The sequence below is a fragment of the Carcharhinus amblyrhynchos genome, chromosome 7 (assembly GCF_965287045.1).
Source record: "Carcharhinus amblyrhynchos chromosome 7, sCarAmb.v2.hapA, whole genome shotgun sequence".
Taxonomy (NCBI): Eukaryota; Metazoa; Chordata; class Chondrichthyes; order Carcharhiniformes; family Carcharhinidae; genus Carcharhinus; species Carcharhinus amblyrhynchos.
Window position 1 is genome coordinate 89,902,164 of NC_137330.1, and position 18,727 is coordinate 89,920,890.

Consider the following 18,727-nt stretch of genomic DNA (forward strand, 5'->3'; position numbering starts at 1 on the left):
TGCTTGGTTGTCCTGTGTTCCAAAGCAACACGTTTTTTTGAATATCCAGAGTCTTTAGTGCAGAATGCCACCGTTGCAGATGGTTATGTAAATCTATTAATAGGTTGAAGTGTAGGATGTCAATTAATTTGAAGTCAAATTAATGAGCAGATTATAACTACATGCATATATTCTGATTCGGGAATTATCCCATTAGGTTGGAAAAATGCTAATATTCCAATATTTAAAAAGCACAGAGAAAACAGGAAATTATAGACTATTTGTCTAATGTTTATTTTGGGGAAATGACTAGAATCTGTTGCTGATGGAGTTGAGCACTTCAAATGTGAACTAATCAGAGAGCCAACTCTGATTTGTGGAAGTAAATGATATCTAACAAACCTGGTTGAACTTTTTGTGGTAACTAGTAATTTTTTTATGAGGAAGTGCATACAATGCTTAAAATGGAGGTCCAGAAGGTGTTAAGATTCTAAACAGGAGATTGTTAACAAAAATTAAAATGTATGGAATTAGCAACCTAGTGACATGTATAGGAAATTAGCTTGGAAGTCAGAGACAGTAGGGATAACAAACATGTACTACAGTTAACAAGATGTGACTGGTGATGCCCACCACACACACACACACACACACACACACACACACACACACACACACACACACACACACTGCCCCCCCCCCCCGGTGATTTGTATACACCCTGAGACCTTATCTTTTCACCATATCGAGTAACCGCTTTCATTGAAGATGCTTTCTTTCAAAGAATGTTCTCCCTCCTGCTTCTTATTCCTTTCATTACTGTTCTGCAGAAAATTGAATTAATCTAAATGAGAGCAGTCTGAGTTTGATTTCTCTTCCTATGATCAGTCCTACAAGTCCTTCTCATGGCACCAAAACTGATGCCAAATATATTTCTAGGTTTGGTCTTCCACTGCAATGCAGTGTGCTGATGAATTGTCACAATTTTTTGGTCCATTATACCATTCTTGGCAAGTACCAGAGAGATCAGTTGTTTTTATGGATATGTAAACTATGGGCAGTACGATAATGCTGTAATAATAATGGCAAGGTTATCGGCATCTGCACATGCAATATACAAGTTGCTGTCAGATACCCTGCTCCTCCACATTTCTTGACTTAGTACTAAAACCACTATACTGTTGTGAACTTCAGATACTTGCCTATTATTTTTTGTATTAAAAACAACTGGAAAGGTAGGACTGGTGCATTTAGGGTTAAGTGAGTTTTTAGTAGCTTAATAAGTAATTACCAATGAACATCCTGTCTGGTTCTAAAAAATAATATTGCAAATCTAATTTCTTTCCTAATTAAAATTCTGGAAATTAGCTCTGTGTCCCATTGAAGATATTTCAATTGATTAATTGGTTAAATAACCATGCAGGCCCTGATTTGGGCACCACAGATACCTTGTAGGAAGTGCCGTGCTGGAAAGGTTGCCAGATTATTGGAAATCTCTGCTAATAAGCCCATGAAAAGTCTGGACAGTTGTTAGTAAAATGTTCTTTCACTACTGAGAACTAACACTGGCACACTGACCCAGTAATGGTTTATAAAAGTTGGGTCATGATTGTATGTCTCGTTCAGTGGTTGTGTGCTTGTATATTGTACATAAGTGGCATGCGTGCTTCATGGCATATACTTTGTGACATTGCTTGGTTTTTTAATATTCAACCCAACAGATTTTGTATTTTTTGTCACTTTCAGGATAACCTCTTTGAATGGCATTTCACTGTCCGTGGTCCTCCAGATTCTGATTTTGATGGTGGTGTTTACCATGGCAGAATTGTGCTTCCGCCAGAATATCCAATGAAACCACCGAGCATTATTCTCCTCACGGTAAGAGCATTTTAGGCTTTAAATGGTGTTGAGGTCCCAGCAGCATAGAACAATTGAATGCAACCAGTCCTTACTCTTGCAATTATTAATTTAAAAACAGCTGTGATTTGGATGTTGCCTTCTGTTTTGTTTTTGTTCCCTAAACATAAAAGTTACTCAATTCTGAAGTTAGAATTTGCCATTATGTACTTCCCTGAGAAGATAAAAATCAGTCATCCCTAGAGAACTCTATCTTGCTGCTTCTAACGGGCTGCCATATTTTATATCATTTTTAAATTTCACTTTGTGACCAAGAAAAGTTTTTTTTTGTTTTAAGTAGACAAAGTTTGAGTTTCAAGACACTTGCTCAGTAAATAAAGCCTATACATTGTTAAGAAGTCAAACAATTTGAAATATCTATTCTGTGCCCTAACATATTCAGGGTTAAGAGCTACATGTGAGTCAACAGGCAAACTGTGATTGAACACACCACCTTGCACAAGAAATGGCAGGTGCAACCAAGACAGATTCCATGGATTTACATAGCAAGTAGAAACAGAAGGCTATTTAGCCCTTCAAGCCTGTTCTGCCATTTTGATCATTGTTGATTATTCAACTCAATAGGCTCATTCCACTTTGCTCCATATCCTTTGATCCCCATTGCCCCAAAAGCTGTATATAATTCCTTTGTGAAAACATACAATATTTTGGCCTCAATGATATCTGTAGTAGTGAATTCCACAGATTCGCCACTCTGAGTAAAGAAATTTCTCCTAATCTCAGTCCTAAAATGTTTACCCGGTATCTTTAGGCCCCTGGTTCTGGACACCCACTGTTAGGAACATCATCTCTGCATCTACCCTGTCTAGCCTTGTTACAATTTTATAGGTTTCTGAGATTCCCTCTTTATTCTTCTAAACTCCAGTGACTATAATTTAACTGACTCGATTTCTCCCCATACATCAGACCATCACCCCATACATCTCAGGAATCATCTGGTAAACTTCTCTGCGTTCCCTTGATAGTAAGAATATCTCTCCTCAGATAAAACCGCACACGATCCTCTAGGTGTCACCAAGGCCCTGTATAATTGCAATAAGACATCCCTGCTCCTGTACTCAAACCCTCTAGCTATAAAGGCCAACTTACCACTTGCTTTCTTTACTGCCTGCTGCACCTGCATGTTTACCTTCAACAACTGGTGTATAAAGGCACCCAGGCCTTGTTGCAAATTCCCTCCTCTTAATTTTTAGCCATTCAAATAATGCCTTCCTGTTTTACTACCAAACTGTGTAATCTCATATTTATCCACTTTATAAGGCATTTGCAATGCTTTTGTTCACCCTGCTTGTCCAAATCACACTGAAGCATCTCTTCATCCTCCTCACAGCTCGGCCTGCCGTCCAGCTTTGTGTCACCTGCAAATTTGGAAATATTATGTTTAGTTTCCTCATTTAAATCATTAATATATGTTGTGAATTGCTGGGGTTTTAGCACCAAATCCTTCGGTACCCCACTAATCACTGCCTGCCGTTTGAAAAACGACCAGTTTATTCCTACTTTGTTTCCTGTCTGCCAACCAGTTTTCTGTCCATCTCAATACACTACCCCCATCCCATGTATTTCTCAGCAACCCACCCAAGCTTTCAAAGATCAAGCTTTTGAATTCCCTCAAGGTAGCTCCACATTGGACTGCCTCAATGACTGCACACCTCCCAGGGTTTCAATATTATCGTTTGAGATGCTGTTCCCCTGAATTTTTGTGTCTGCACTCAGCCTCTGTATTTTGAAATTCCAGCTCATGAATAGCCAGTTTGCTTCATTCGGCTCTGATCTTCTCAGCTACGTCAAGCTGTAAACCAAGATATAAATGACTCCCATGTTTACTTCTGCATCCTAACCCTTTCCAGCTTGGGGCCAGTGATGCTTTGCCACCTTCTCTGCTCTCTAGTACTCACCTGAACCCTAACTGTATAGAGTTATCAGACGATTTGTGGGGCTTCTCCTGTGCCCCAATTACACCAAACCAGCTAACACTTGCTCCCTGGAACCTGCTAACAACAGCACCTTTTCAGTGTGGTCTTTTCACCTGCTGCAGCACACTCACTTCCCAGCACACTCACATCCCATAGCCTTGCAGAGCTTACTGAGTAAATTTTAAACTACTTGTAGTCCTGACTCCAAAAATAAAACAACTCTCTGGATCGCAAATCTTTGCGAGCAGTGTAGACACTTCAGGTGGGATTTTATGGCCTCTGTCATCGCAAAACCATAAAATTCTGCCTGAGGTCAACAGACCTTTCCATGGACCGCCCCTCCACCGCCCTGATTCCCATGGCAGGGCAGTAAAACTATGGCCTTTCCCTCCAATTCTCCAGCTAAGTAAGCCACTAAGTAAGTTTTATGATCTTGCTTTTCTAGCCGTTAACTCCTTAGATCAACTTGGCCCCAGTCTTTTAAATGTAATGGTCTTCAAGTTGCTTTAGTTGCATTTATTCCATTTTCTACTGTTGAACTTTAAGATTGCATCTTTAAGAATAGCAGGTTAGCTGTAAAGACTTGCATTCTAAAAACTGTGTGACTTTATATGCCCTTCTCTGATCAGAACCTTCCATACACCTGATGAAGGAACACCGTTTCTGAAAGCTTGTGGGATTATTGTCAAATAAACTGGTTGGACTTTCACCTGGTGTTGTGAGACTTCTTACTGAACTTTAATCTACCCAGAACTAGAAGTTGCTTCTAAAATACTACTATGAACTAAATATTTGTAATGAGTTTTGTGGTGGTGATGCTGACATGCAAAATTAGCATCCATTGAATCTGGTAGACATTTGTCAATTGAGCGGCACTTGCAGGCATTTCATCTTGAACTTGTAAGTTTTAACACTCAATTTAAGCAGACTGTTATTTTTAATGCCATTAGTTGGGGGGAGGAAGCGCTGTAGCTCAGCAGCATATAGTAAGGAAATGTGGTAGTGTGTGCATATGATAATATTTCAACACTCCCTCCACATATGTCTAGTAAACGAGAGCCCTGATGTTTATATAATAATCCACCTTGTCCTGCCTTTCACCAATAGATGAGGTTAAATAGTAAAGCCTCAGTTTCCGGAGTCCTGAGGATATAAGCTTAATCTGTCCTATTTGTATTATGCTGTTTTCTCAAACAGTGCTTTTGAAACACGGACAAGAGCTGATCTATATTTCTGCTCATTTTCCCCAATTTCTGAAAATACTAATTTAAGTCTTGTATTTATGAAACATCTTGGGATGTTTTAACATGCTTCACTGCCATTGGATTGCTTTTGAACTAAGTTGTATATATACAAACAGACAGTTGCTCACAGCATTGCTCCACAAGCGATAGGCATGGTACACTGCCAGTATTTTTTTTACTGCTGTTGGGCAAGGGATAAATATTCACTAGGGCATTTGGCAAACTCTTGGTTCTCCTTCAGATAGTGCCATGGCATCTTTTACATCCAGTTGAGAAGGTATGGTGGACCTTCTTTTAATACTTCATCCCAAAGATGATAACTCCAATGTCATTACTGCACTGATGGTGATTAGATTATAAAAACATAGTCAGGAGCATACCGAATGGCCCCTTCAAACCTGCACCACCATCCATACAATTATAGCTAATCTGTCTTAGTATCACTTGTGATTCCATAAGCTTTAGACTTGGTTGATGGCAATGTGAACTGAGAAAACCAGACAACTTATTTTTGTCACAATATCATTTAGCAATCTGATAACCTTTTTTTAATGAGGGCAGAGAAGTTGAATTTTGTTTCTTTTCCTTGCCTTAAGATAAGGGATAGTAGGGAAGGAAGTTAAATCTATTCCTGCTTAACAATTTTCCTTCTCCAGAGAACACTTTTCCTCTTGCATGAAACAGTTAAATTGTTCCTCCAATCTTTTTTGTGCACTAGTAGGTTGTGTGAACATCATTGCTAAGGATAGCTTTGAGAGTTTACAAGCTTTCATTTAAAACTCGTTTCTCATGATATCCAAAATTATCAGATTGCGAAATGGAGCAAGAAATTTAGTACCCGGGTACAGCTGTGATTTGGATGTTGCATTCTGTTTTATGATTTTGGTCCTTTGTGTGGTTTATTCTTCATTCAGTTGTGCTTCACAGGCAGAAGCCGGCCCAGTTTTATTTACACAGCATATCTCTCTCTTTTTCTCTTTTTCTCTCTCTCTCTCTCGTGCCCTGCCCATTTTCCTTTTAAGAGGAAAGGAAAGTGTTATTTAGAACGCTCCTGAGTACTTCATAAGAACATAAGAAATAGGAGCAGGAGTAGGCCATCTAGCCCTTCGAGCCTGCCCCGCCATTCAATAAGATCATGACTGAAGTGGATCAGTTCCACTTTCCCGTTTTCCCCCCATAACCCTTAATTCCCTTGTCTATCAGAAACCTATCTACCTGTGACTTAAATATATTCAGCGAGGTAGCCTCCGCCACTTCAATGGGCAGAGAATTCCAGAGATTCAGCACCCTTTAAGTGAAGGAGGCTGTGCCCTCTACTCCTGCTATCCTTTCTAAGTGGGAATAAGATCTGATTGACAGTTGGCTACGACTCAGAAGCAAGTAGTCTGTTCATACTATTAGTTGACAGTCATTTTATGCAATGTGGAAAGATTTTAAGATGTGCAAAAATTAGCTTTTCCGTAAAGAGATGCACATGAGGGACTCGGTTTAGCTTGTGTGCTTTGTCCAGACATTCTTTTTTCAAAAAATAACATTTTGGTATTTCACATACAATTATTTAGAATATATTGAAGGCACTTGGGAATTAGCAGTTATTTCATGCAGTGGCACAGTGGTTAGCACTGCTGCCTCAGCACCAGGAACCTAGGTTCAATTCAGCCTCAGGTGACTCTGTGGAGTTTACGCGTTCTCCCCTTGTCTGCGTGGGTTTCCTCCTGTGCTCTGGTTTCCTTCACAGTCCAAAGATGTGCGGGCTGGGTTGATCGGCTAAATTGACCCTTATTTTTGGGGAATTGGCAGGGTAAATGCATGGGGTTGCAGGGATGGGGCCTGAGTGGGATTGTTGTTGGTGCAGATTTGATGGGCTGAATGGCCGCCTCCTACACTGTAGGGATTCTATGATTCATACTTAGCAATCTCTTTGCCAAAGTTTACTATTTAGTATTGCCACTTGAACAGATCTTTTTTTTCTTTCAGCCGAATGGAAGGTTTGAAGTTGGGAAAAAGATATGTTTGAGCATCTCTGGACATCATCCTGAAACCTGGCAACCATCCTGGAGCAGTGAGTATCACCCAGAATTCAGTTCATATACCTAAACCATCATCATCAACAACTGTAGCATTAAACAAAACCTTGCATTTATATAGTGCTTTGCATGGCCACCTGACGTTTCAAGGTGCCTTACAGCAGTGGAATGCTTTTCATGTGTAATCATTGCTGCAATGTAAGAAATGGGGCAGTTAATTTGCACTCAGCAAACTCCTACAAGCAGCAATGTAGAAATGACCAGATAATCTATTTTTTTAATTTGGTACAGTGATGAATATTGGCCAGGACACTAAGAATTCTGCTGCTCTTCGAAATAGATCACAGGCAGGCACTCCCTCAGTACTACTGTGTAGTGTCACCCTTGAATTTTGTTCAAGCCTGGGAATGGGACTTAAATCCGGAACCTTGTGATTTGGAAGAGAATATGTTATCAACTGAACCATGGCTGTCACAATTGGTCACTAGAAATGGTGGTGTTGTTGATTTAATATGGAGTACATAGGAGTCAATTTAGCTCAGTTGGCTGGAGGGTTGGTTAATGATGCAGAGTGACACCAACAGCATAAGTTCAATTCCCGTACCAGCCGAGGTTATTCATGAAGGCCTGCATTTCAACCTTGCCCCTCGCCTGAGGTGTGGTGGTCCTCAGGTTAAATCACCACCAGTCAGTTCTCGGCCCTCAAAGGGGAGAGCAGCTTATGATCATCTGGGATTATGTTTTTTTTAATGTTGGGTAACGGTTTTAATCCTAGTGCAATCTATATGGAGTGATACATAAAGAATTATATCTATAATTTCTCAGTTTATAACTTTAACTGTGCTACAGTAGGAAGGTTTTGACTGGGTGTCGAGTTGATCTTCCTCTGCTCACTCCACCCACTCGGGTACAGGAGCCTAGGTCAAGCCAAACTGCAGTTGTGCATTTCTTTATTTCACAATGGAGCTTTTCACTTAGTTGTCTAACCTCATAGCTGTTAGAGAGTGTAGTGCAGAAATAGATACAAGGAAAAGTGGGAAACGAATATACAGTTACAAAGAAAATATTTTAAATCATGATATTGCATTTATTCCTAGTACGGACAGCATTGTTGGCCATTATTGGGTTCATGCCAACAAAGGGAGAAGGAGCCATTGGTTCTCTGGATTACACCCCCGATGAGAGGAAAGCACTAGCCAAAAAGTAAGATTTTATTTTTATCTATTTACAATATTTAAGCAAAAGGGTTATTATTTGTGGGAAATTGTATTGTAAGAAGTTAAAGTTTATTTATTAGTTGCAAGTAAGGCTTACATTAACACTGCAGTCAAGTTACTGTGAAATTCCCCTAGTCACTGCACTCTGACACTGTTTGGGTCAAGGCACCTAACCACATCTTTCAGACTGTGGGAGGAAACTGGAACATCTGGAGGAAACCCACGCAGACACGGGGAGAACGTGCAAACTCTACACAGACAGTTACTCAAGCTGGGAATCGAACCCGGGCCCCTGGCGCTGTGAGGCAGCAGTGCTAGCCTCTGTGCCACAGTGCAGCCCAATGTGTCTCCCTGACCTTCCCATCTTCTTTCCTCTCCAAAGAAATGAAACGATTGCTAAAGCTTGTAATACAGAACAATGCTTTTATGCAGGATTAAGCAATGTAAGGAACATGGGGCTAAGCGATTCCAGGATGTCAAATTATCTGAGTTGGATTTCGATTTAACCAAGCCAATTCAACAGTGGGACTGAACAAGCTATATACCAGAGTTAGTGTAGATAATTTTGAACAAAAATGTAGTAACTCGCACTGCTTTGCTTAATATCTGTATCATTATCATAATGGTCGAAGGAATTGGCTGCTGCTTATTAAGCAGTAGAATTTAAGTCCTCATAGACACAAGATTAATAAGCATATCACAAATTTAAAATATTTTTATACTTTAGGTCACAAGATTTTAACTGTGAAAATTGTGGTTCCCGCATGAGGACAGCTCTGCTTCCAAGTACAGCAAGTAGCATTCCAAGTTTGGCTGATGTGGAGGCAAAAGAATTAGCAAAACAAATTAGTTTTAAGGTATATTGGTTTTTATAAATTGTGCAAAATATTTGTATATTTTTGTGTGCATTTAGTTGAGCCCATCTATTTTCCTTTATAAACCAAAAGAGTGAATGGCTTGCATGTTCTTGGAAAACTTAATGACATTGTAAGTTATATTTTAATTACTGTAGAACAGTACAAAGTAATCAGTAATGGTGAAGGAATGGATTTACTTGCACTAAATTATTATCTTAATGCTGTTACAATCAGTAGTGTGGTTCCCCAATAGTTGTTGATCTGGGCGCAACCCCTGGCTTTGTCACTATCCAGTTGGATTACCCCTAAATTGTAGGAACCTGGGTGAGGGGGGATGACTGGATCCATGTCTTTATTCAAACCACCCTCTGCTGGTAGCAACAAGAGTTTAATCTAACAAGTTCCCTTTCCCTTGCATCCCTTTTCCAGATCTAGAAATTGTATTGAAAAAGGAGCCAATTTAACCAGGCTTTCTTGAATTAAGATTTACTAGAGTAAGTTTACTAATTTTCAAACAGGTAAGCAGAAATGGTAAAACATGTGCATCTTCATTCTTACAGATTAAGAAAGAATTGAGTCCAATGGTAAGTAAATATAGATAAAGTATGTGGAACGATTCTTGAGTTGAGGAGTAGATGTTGCATTGTGGCTGATGCAGATTGATTCCAATAGTTGATTCTTTGGTTCCAGTATTCTGTAGGTGAGAGATTTCAGTTTTTTCCCCAGCTGTGATCCTTCTGCTGGCTGATTAGCTTTCGCAGGCAGAGTTCTAGATGTTCCTGCAAAAGTTGGCCATTCTGCAGGAGCCTTGTCTCGGTCACTGCATCACCTGCATGTGGCAAACCTTCAGCTCCTTTCCTTATAGCACATAAGCAGACCCTGTATTTGTGTATTTTAACAGGAGTCCACTATCCAAACATCCAGGGTCTTTGGATGAGATTGCCTTTATGTTCTTTTCTCTCTACCAGAGATGACAATCAGTCTTTGGATTCTTTTAAAATAACCTTGTCTGGAACCACAGAGGGGTTTCATTGTGCCTTAGAGAAAAACTCTGCAATTCCCCTTAGTGGCTAGTCATATATTCTCAGCTATCTTTGGGGCCTGTGTCCTTTTTAAAAATGTAAAGCTCAGAAGTCCAAGATTTCCATGTATAATTCCAGGATGTTTCTCCATCATATCACTTCCCCTCCTTGGGGAATGAAATCCAATTCATTCTCATCTAATCTAAAGAAGGAAAAAAAACTTTTAAAAGGAAAACACTCTCGCACCCATTCATTCTCTTAGCAATGGGTCAGTTTTATCTCTCCTCAGTCCTAACTGGGCTTCTTTAACTTCTGGACAAGGTGTCTGCAATCACATTTACTGCCCAGGAATGTAGGTGCTTTTTTAAGCGCCACGGTTGGAGGAACAAACTCAAACGCAATAGTTTAGTATTTTGGGTTTTAAACTGTTCCACAGTAGTTAATGGATTGTGGCCAGCATAGACGGTCTACTCATTTTGGACATATATCTCAGTGTTTGAGAGCAACAGCCCAAAGGTTTTCTTCTTTACTGCAGAATAACATTTCTGATGCTAACAGGCCTTTTTAGAGATGTACCTGATTGGTGTCTCTATTCCAGATTCTTTTTGTTCTACAGAACAGCTCTCAGCCTGCACCCAGATGTCTCTCTCATCAATGGCTACTTTAAATGCTTAGTTGAAATCTGGGCTGCTAGCACAGATGGGGAACTGGGCTGAAGCCATGACTGGTTATGACAAACAAAAATAACTTTCTGGCATTCAGCACAACTGCCAGCCTGTTATCTCTGCTGGGGCACAAATGACCCCTATGACTGCAGAGACCAATCCAAAGGGATGGTGCCATAACTATTTACATTTCTAAGGCCAAGACCTGCCAACGGAGGTGACCAGTCTGATGGGATGAAGAGCCCCTAAAATATTGATGGTAACATTACCAATCTCAAGAATGCAGACTAAGCCACAGTGGAGAGGTGGGAGTCACTTGCCCTCCAAAGAAAAAGCAGCTGGAATCTGCAATATTGCCATCTGGAACTGCACAGCTCTGACTGTGATTTTCTATCAACCAAACAGCAGCTCATAAGGGCTTAGTTCAGGTGAATACCTGGCCCCATTTACACAGTTTTTACTGCAACTTATATACTGATGACTAGACGATTAATGCCCATCTGATCATGGAGGTCATCTCTATTGGAAGTGTGATTATCCTGGATCAGTTCAGCCTACTGACTGAAAGAATACAGTGAGAGATTTTAATTCTGGACTTGCTTGAAATAATATTTATTGTTGTCTATGCCCTTTACCTGTTTCTATCTCTATCTTTCGGGTGCTATGTAGCAACACCACTGCCATCATCCTGTATTTGTGTTGCAAAGAAAATTACCATCTCTCGAGTTTGCTGTGGGGCTGTTAATCAAAATTGGATCATGCCAAAACAGTGGTTGGCGGAAGATCCTACCCCACACAACAGGGGAAAATAAAAACAAAATGCCTTTGCTCTTTGTAGATGTGTGGTGAGAGGAGAAATCAGGGTTGCTTAAATTAATTCCCCCTCCTGTCCTTGAGTGTTAATTGAGGGGAAAATATTAGCCAAGGCCGAGATTGACTTTTCATGTTTGACGGGGAGGCAGATCTCAGTTATGGTCTCATTTGAAAAATGACACGAGATGATATACTGTGTGATGCAGTTAAGATCATAACTCTTGATTCCAAGACAAATAAGCTACCAATAATCGAGCCAAACTGACTGCTTTTCAGGTTTGTAATTGCACCATTTACTTTTCAATAGGCTGAGACGAGTTCTGCAAATACTGCTGCTGCTGAAACTTCTTCAGCACCAAATCTTGTAAAAAATGCAAACCAAGAAACTCAAGTAGCGGAGCAGCTTCCGATCGCTCAAATCAATGCCGAAATTGAAGATATGAGAGAGGTGTGTAATAATTGCCTCCTATCTTTATAACTTTGCAAATTTTCATTGAACAGATCTATTTTCTTGGAGACTAATAATTCATGAGATTTTTTTATTTACCTGGTGAGCTGAGGACAAGAATAAAAAACTATTCATGTTGGCTAATCCGAATCTGTCTGCAAATGTCAATGTAGTAACACGGTAACATATTAGCATTCAAATACCCTGGTACTATCTCAGCAATAATGTCTTTTCATCCTTTAGTTGCCATTTATTTAGGTTAATTTGCATCCCTCCTGGAGTGATTCATTTAATCCAGCCTTTGGAACCAGAGTGTGAGATTTTTTTTAAGCTAAACTAATAAGATTAGCATGGTGTCATAGTGGTTAGTATTGTTGCCTCTCAGTGCCAGGAACCCTGGTTTGCTTCCCAGCTTGAATTGCTGTCTGTGTGAGCAGACGCAGCACGGTTTCGTTAAAGGGAAGTCGTGTCTGACAAATTTACTGAAGTTCTATGAGGATGTGTCTAGGGCGGTGGATAGAGGAGAGCCGGTGGATGTGGTCTTTCTGGATTTTCAGAAGGCGTTTGACAAGGTACCTCACAGGAGGTTATTGCAGAAGGTCAGGGGACAGGGAGTTGGGGGTAGGGTGTTAGCGTGGATAGAGGATTGGTTGTCAAATAGGAGGCAGAGAGTGGGGGTCAATGGGTGCTATTCGGATTGGCGGATGGTGACTAGTGGAGTGCCTCAGGGGTCGGTGCTGGGGCCTCAGCTATTTACCATTTATATAGATGATCTGGAGGAGGGAACCGAGTGTAGGGTGTCGAACTTTGCTGATGACACCAAGATTGGAGGAAAGGCAAATTGTGCGGAGGGTGTGGAGAGTCTACAGAAGGATCTAGATAGGCTGGGCGAATGGGCCAGGAAATGGCAAATGGAATTTAATGTTGGCAAGTGCGAGGTGGTCCACTTTGGTAGGAATAATGGTAGGAAGGATTATCACTTACATGGCGAAAAACTGCAGCAGGCGACGGTGCAGAGGGACCTTGGGGTCCTTGTGCATGAGTCGCAAAAACCCAGCTTGCAGGTGCAGCAGGTGGTCAGGAAGGCAAATGGGATGCTGGCCTTCATAGCGAGGGGGATTGAATGTAAAAGTAGGGAGGTCTTGCTGCGGCTGTATAGGGCATTGGTGAGGCCGCAGCTGGAGTACTGTGTGCAGTTTTGGGCGCCGTACTTACGCAAAGATATTTTTGGCCTTGGAGGGAGTGCAGAGGAGGTTTACTAGGCTGATGCCGGAGTTGAGGGGGTTGAGCTATGAGGAGAGGCTGAATAAACTAGGCTTGTACTCGTTAGAGTTTAGAAGAATGAGGGGAGATCTCATTGAGACGTATAAGATGATGAATGGGATGGATAGGATAGAGGTGGAGAGACTCTTCCCACTCAAAGGATAATAGGACTAGGGGGCACAGCCTCAAGATAAAGGGGGGGCGGTTTAGAACAAAGTTGAGGAAGAACTTCTTCACTCAAAGGGTGGTGAATCTCTGGAATTCTCTGCCCGTTGAAGTGGTGAAGGCTACCTTGCTAAATATTTTTAAGACGCGGGTTGATGGGTTTTTGATAAGAGGGGGGATTAAGGGTTATGGGGAGAGGGTGGGAATGTGGAACTGAGGCATGACAGATCAGCCATGATCTTATTGAATGGCAGGGCAGGCTCGAAGGGCTAGATGGCCTACTCCTCCTATTTCTTATGTTCTTATGTGTGGAGTATGCACTTTCTTGTATTCATTCCCTTGTATGTGTGGGTTTCCTCCCATGTGCCAAAGATGTCCAGGTCAAGTTGATTGGCCATGCTAAATTGCCATTTAGTGTCGGGGGGCTAGCAGGGTAAATATGTGGGCTACAGGAATAAGGGCTGAGTGGAATTGTGGTTGCTGCACTTGATGGGCCGAGTGGCCTTTTCTTGCACAGTAGGGATTCTATGATAAATTGATGCAACATATCATGCCTTACATATCTTTTTGATTTCAGGAATTTCCTACTGGATTGAAGCATTGCTGAAGTCCCTCCATTATTTAGAAGTGGAGGAGAAAGAAACTGGGAATGTATAGATATATAAAATATAGATCTTGCGCCTGGTGTGGGGAAATTATTTCATAGTTGAGTGGTACCAAGATAAATTTCCTGACACCCACCACCTTCAACAATTTATACATTACGTGCACCGTTGGGTTGTTCCTATGTGATCTGAATTGATTCTGATTGAAATGTTTTTAATTGATCCTTGTCCTGGAAGGAATTTCAGAAATGATTGGTTTGCCATGGATATAATGACAAATAGATGCTATTTCATTGAGGCTGGCTTATCTTAAATTTTCTGTAGAGTTTACCTAATAAAACTGACACAATGCCAATTCAGGTTGACGCTTCTGTAAATAACATTGCTCATACATGTCTGATCATTATGGATTGAACTTATTTTTATGCATTTCCAATTTGAAAAATGTTAAATTAACAAAGCTGTACTGTAAATTTAAATTTATAGGAGAGGACACAATAATTGTTTTCATGTCTTCAGTGTCTACCGAGATGCTTCGCTCTGGTTTCATCTTTTCTGTAAGGCCCTTTACTGACTTGAATCTAGGTCTCTCTGATAGTTTTCCATTCTCATATCTAACACTTCCATCATAAGAGGTTCTTTGGTTCAAGGATCTACATTTGGCTGAGGCTAAAATCAAAAAAAACCGTGGCTATGTTCGCGACCAGGTGTCCCTGGAGAGGGAGCACGCGGTGTTCACGGGCACAGTTGACGCCTCTGCATCCGTTGGGCACTGCAGGGGCTGGGGTGCATTATTGACCCTAATAATCACATTTTAATTTGATGTTTTCAAGTTTCCTTTGTACTTTGATTCTGTTCGGGCTGTTCCCCCTCCTTTTGGGGATCTGCCCTTTTTGCTTTGTCCTGATGTAACTTGAGTTTGTTTATTTGGTTTGACCTTTAAAAGAGGCCAACGGATTTTCACTTTAGCTGTGTAGATAATTGATGCTCCTCTGTTATTCCTCCGATTTCCTCAAATATGTGGAATAGGATTAGGCAATTCAGCCCCTTGAGTCTGCTCTGCCATTCAAATGCTCATGGCTGGTCTGATATGTTATCAGAAACAGATTTGGGTTTACTATCACCCTCTTACCATGCATCTATCCATCTCTGCCTTAAAAATATTCAAAGACTTTGGAAGAGAGTTCTAAAGACTTGTGACTCTGAGCGACAATTTCATCTCATCTGTTATGAATGGGCGGCACCTTATTTTTAAACAGTCACCTCTAGTTCTAGATTCTCCCACAAGGAAGCCTCCTCTCCACATCTGCCCTGCCAAGCCCCTTCAGGATCCTATGTTTCAATCAAGTCACCTCTTGCTTTTCTCAATTTGTGGATACAATCCTAGCCTGTTGATCCTTGCCTCATAAGACAGCCCATCTTTTCCAGGTATTAATCTGATAAACTTTCTGTGATCAATTTGTACTGCACATACATCTTTCCTTAAATAAGGTGCCCTATACTGTGCACAGTACCCCAAATGTGGTTTCACTAGTGTCCTGTATAACTAAAGCATAACCTCCCCACTTTTGTGTTCAATTCTTCAATAAATGATAACATTCTATAAGCTTTCCTAATTGTTTGCTGTACCTGAATACTAACCTTTGGTGATTCGTGCACTAGGGCAACCAGATCCCTCTACCTCAAGAGCTCTGCAATCTGTCACCATTTTGATAGTTTTTATTCTTCCTGCCAAAATGGACAATTTCATTTTTTCCCAAATTATAGTTCATCTGCCAGATTTTTATTCACTCCCTTAACCTATCTATATCCTTTTGTAGTTTCATGTTTTCTTCACAAACTTACTTTCCCACCTAACTTTGTCATAAGCAAATTTGACTCCCATCCCTTTGATCCCTTCACCCAAGTCATTTACATAAAATGTAAAAATTTGAGGTCCCAGCACTGATTTTTGTGGCACACCAATCGTGACATTGCCAATTTAAAAGAAGATCTATTTATGCTGACTGTTTGCTTCCCATTTGTCAGTCAATCATCTAACCACGATGGTATGTTCCCCCCTATTTTTATTTCCTACAAGAATCTTTGATGTAGCACTTTATCAAATGCCTTCTGGAAATCTAAAATACAGTATATTCACTTATTTTTCTCCTCTATTCACAGCACTGGTTGTTTCCTCAAAGAACTCCATTAAATTGGTTTAACATGATTTTCCTTTCTCAAAACCAGGTTGCCTCTGCCTGAACATCTTGAATGTATCCAAATGCTCTGGTATAACTTCTTAATAGTAGCTTCTAACATTTTCTCTGATAAACGTTAGACCAAATAGCTGAAAGTTTCCCACTTTCTGTCTCCCTCCCTTTTCATTCGGCATTCCGAAATTCGATCCACCTATTACCTTTTCCATGTGGTCCATTTTCTTGGGTATTTTTTCCTTCTGCATTTGCTGCTCTTTACAGCGTGGTGGCCAACTTCATATTACGTCACCATTTGAACAAAAATATCTCTCTCCTATCTACAGGTGTGATCCTGATCTCTCTACTGCTTTTAATTGGGGCTCCATTTGTCTTTCTCAAGATCAATCTGAAATCCTGTGGTCTGAATATTGACTGCAAGTAGCCTTAGACTTTAATTACATGTTAGTAACTTGCATAACCATTTTGAATGTGTAAGTTCTCATCTAAGGGTCTATATACTGGCTAAAGGAATACAGCTAATTCAGAAGCAACTGTTACAATTCAGAAGCAGGCCACATCTACTACAGAAGAATATATTTGACGTTCTCTGCTCTATGCTAGGTTAACACTTGATCTCTTTGATTATGTCAAGTTGCCTAGCTTAGTCTTCGTGCTTTTTGGAGTAACAGGTAAAATCAGCCTGTTCAATAAATTATTTGTGTGACTGCTGCATTGAATTTCCAAACTGATTTATCTGGATGATAAATTTTAAAATATCTTTTAGTTTTATATAACCATATAGCTTGTTTATGAACCAAACAAATGCAGCTTTAACATGAGAAAAAAAATCTTAACCAGGCTCTCAGACCACTCATTTCCATGGTTTATAGTTCTAATGTTATGAATTTGGACAGACTTGGAATACTTGCCTTTTTCAATGAATTTAGCTCATTCATTTAAATTGGTGTATAAAATGTTTTAAGTTCTCCACTATTGGTATACTGTAATTGTTTACTGGATTGAGTGTTTACGTAACACTCATCTGTTATGAAAGACTAGCTTGGAGCTCAGCCAAGATAGTTTGGGTGGTAGGATGCTTCAGCTGGAATTTGCAGATAAATTGTGGTCAAAATCCAGGATAAGCTGTGGTTCAGAAATGACAAAGACTAGAGATTGTTTTAGCAAAAACAAATCTAGTAACGTTAGTCCATCTGCTCACCTCCAGAGAAAGAGAAGGAAAGCTAAACTGAATCAACAACTGATGTCAGGAAATTAAGCTCTTGTGTTTTCTTTCTAATTTGATCAATTTTGTCCCTTCACAATAGGGCAATCTAAGGTATCAAAAGGAATGTGTGTTTAGTGAGGGTGGGAAGGGGGAGGCAAGTAGTCTGCAAAGCAAAATTTGCTGCTCCTCAAAGAAAAATTGTATCTCACTATAATGTCAATTTTTTTTGCCTCCTTTATTGTGAAATTCAGTTATCTGGTGCTGGGACATGTGATAAGTTTCACCATAGCTGAGTGTGAGGTCTTAAATTTTGGTAAAGGAAAATGCAGTCTTGTATTGTTTGGGAAATAAGTCTTGATAAGCATTTGAGCACTAATACATCATTTGAAGTAGCAACACCAGTTAATGGGATCATGAAAAGGCAAAACATGTACGCAGATTTATTAGTGATAGCATTAAAAAACAGGGAACTCTGGAAAATAGAGGCATTGGATGGGATTTTTCGGCCACGCTAGCCCCGAAACTGGAAAGTCCCGCCCGAGTTCAACAGACCTTTCGCTGGCCTGCCCCTCCTTGCTTGCTACGATTCCCATGGCAGGCAGAACGGGAAAATTTGCCTCATAATCTAAACTTGTATTGAATCTTGTATCGGATTTTGATTATACTGCACTTGATGTAATGTAGAAAAATTCTGATTACTGTACCTTAAAAGGGGAAGGAATAAAGGCATTGGAGAAAATGCAGAAAGGATTTACAAGACCGATAATTGGATTGTGAGGTTATACCTTTAGGAAAGGGTGACAAGTCTAGATCTCTTTTTTTCTGGAAAAGTAAAGGATGAGGTGTGACCTAATAGAAGGGTTTAACATTGGCAGGTTTTGGTAGAGTTGGCATTGTTTTAGCTTATGGGAAAGAGCGAAATTGTTGAGGTCATCAATATAGGATAGTCACCAAGAAATCAAATAGAAAATTTAGAAATTTAACGTGTGAATGTAGAATTTGCTGCCACAGTAGTTGAGTTGAGTAATATAGATGCACTTAAGGGCTGATTAGGTAAGCATATGGGAGCAGAGAACAGAGGATGCTTTTAGTTAAATAAGGAAGGACTGGCAGAGACTCAAATAGACCATGAACATCAACATGGACTGGTTGGGCTAACTGGCTTAGTGGTCCTGAATTCAGCAATG

At 40.2% G+C, this 18,727-nt stretch overlaps 1 protein-coding gene across 3 annotated transcripts in view; it reads left to right on the forward strand.

The window, feature by feature from the left end:
• The window catches only part of ube2j1 (ubiquitin-conjugating enzyme E2, J1), a 33,725-nt gene that overhangs the window by 12,901 nt on the left and 2,097 nt on the right, over positions 1-18,727 (forward strand). For 2 of the 3 annotated variants that reach the window (XM_080192767.1, XM_080192764.1), the window contains exons 3-8: positions 1,726-1,857; positions 7,034-7,118; positions 8,181-8,286; positions 9,028-9,157; positions 9,718-9,741; positions 11,965-12,105. In XM_080192767.1, coding sequence (XP_080048893.1) covers positions 1,726-1,857; positions 7,034-7,118; positions 8,181-8,286; positions 9,028-9,157; positions 9,718-9,741; positions 11,965-12,105 — 618 coding nt within the window. The remainder of the gene's footprint in view (positions 1-1,725; positions 1,858-7,033; positions 7,119-8,180; positions 8,287-9,027; positions 9,158-9,717; positions 9,742-11,964; positions 12,106-18,727) is intronic. The other variant, XM_080192766.1, reaches the window with a different exon arrangement.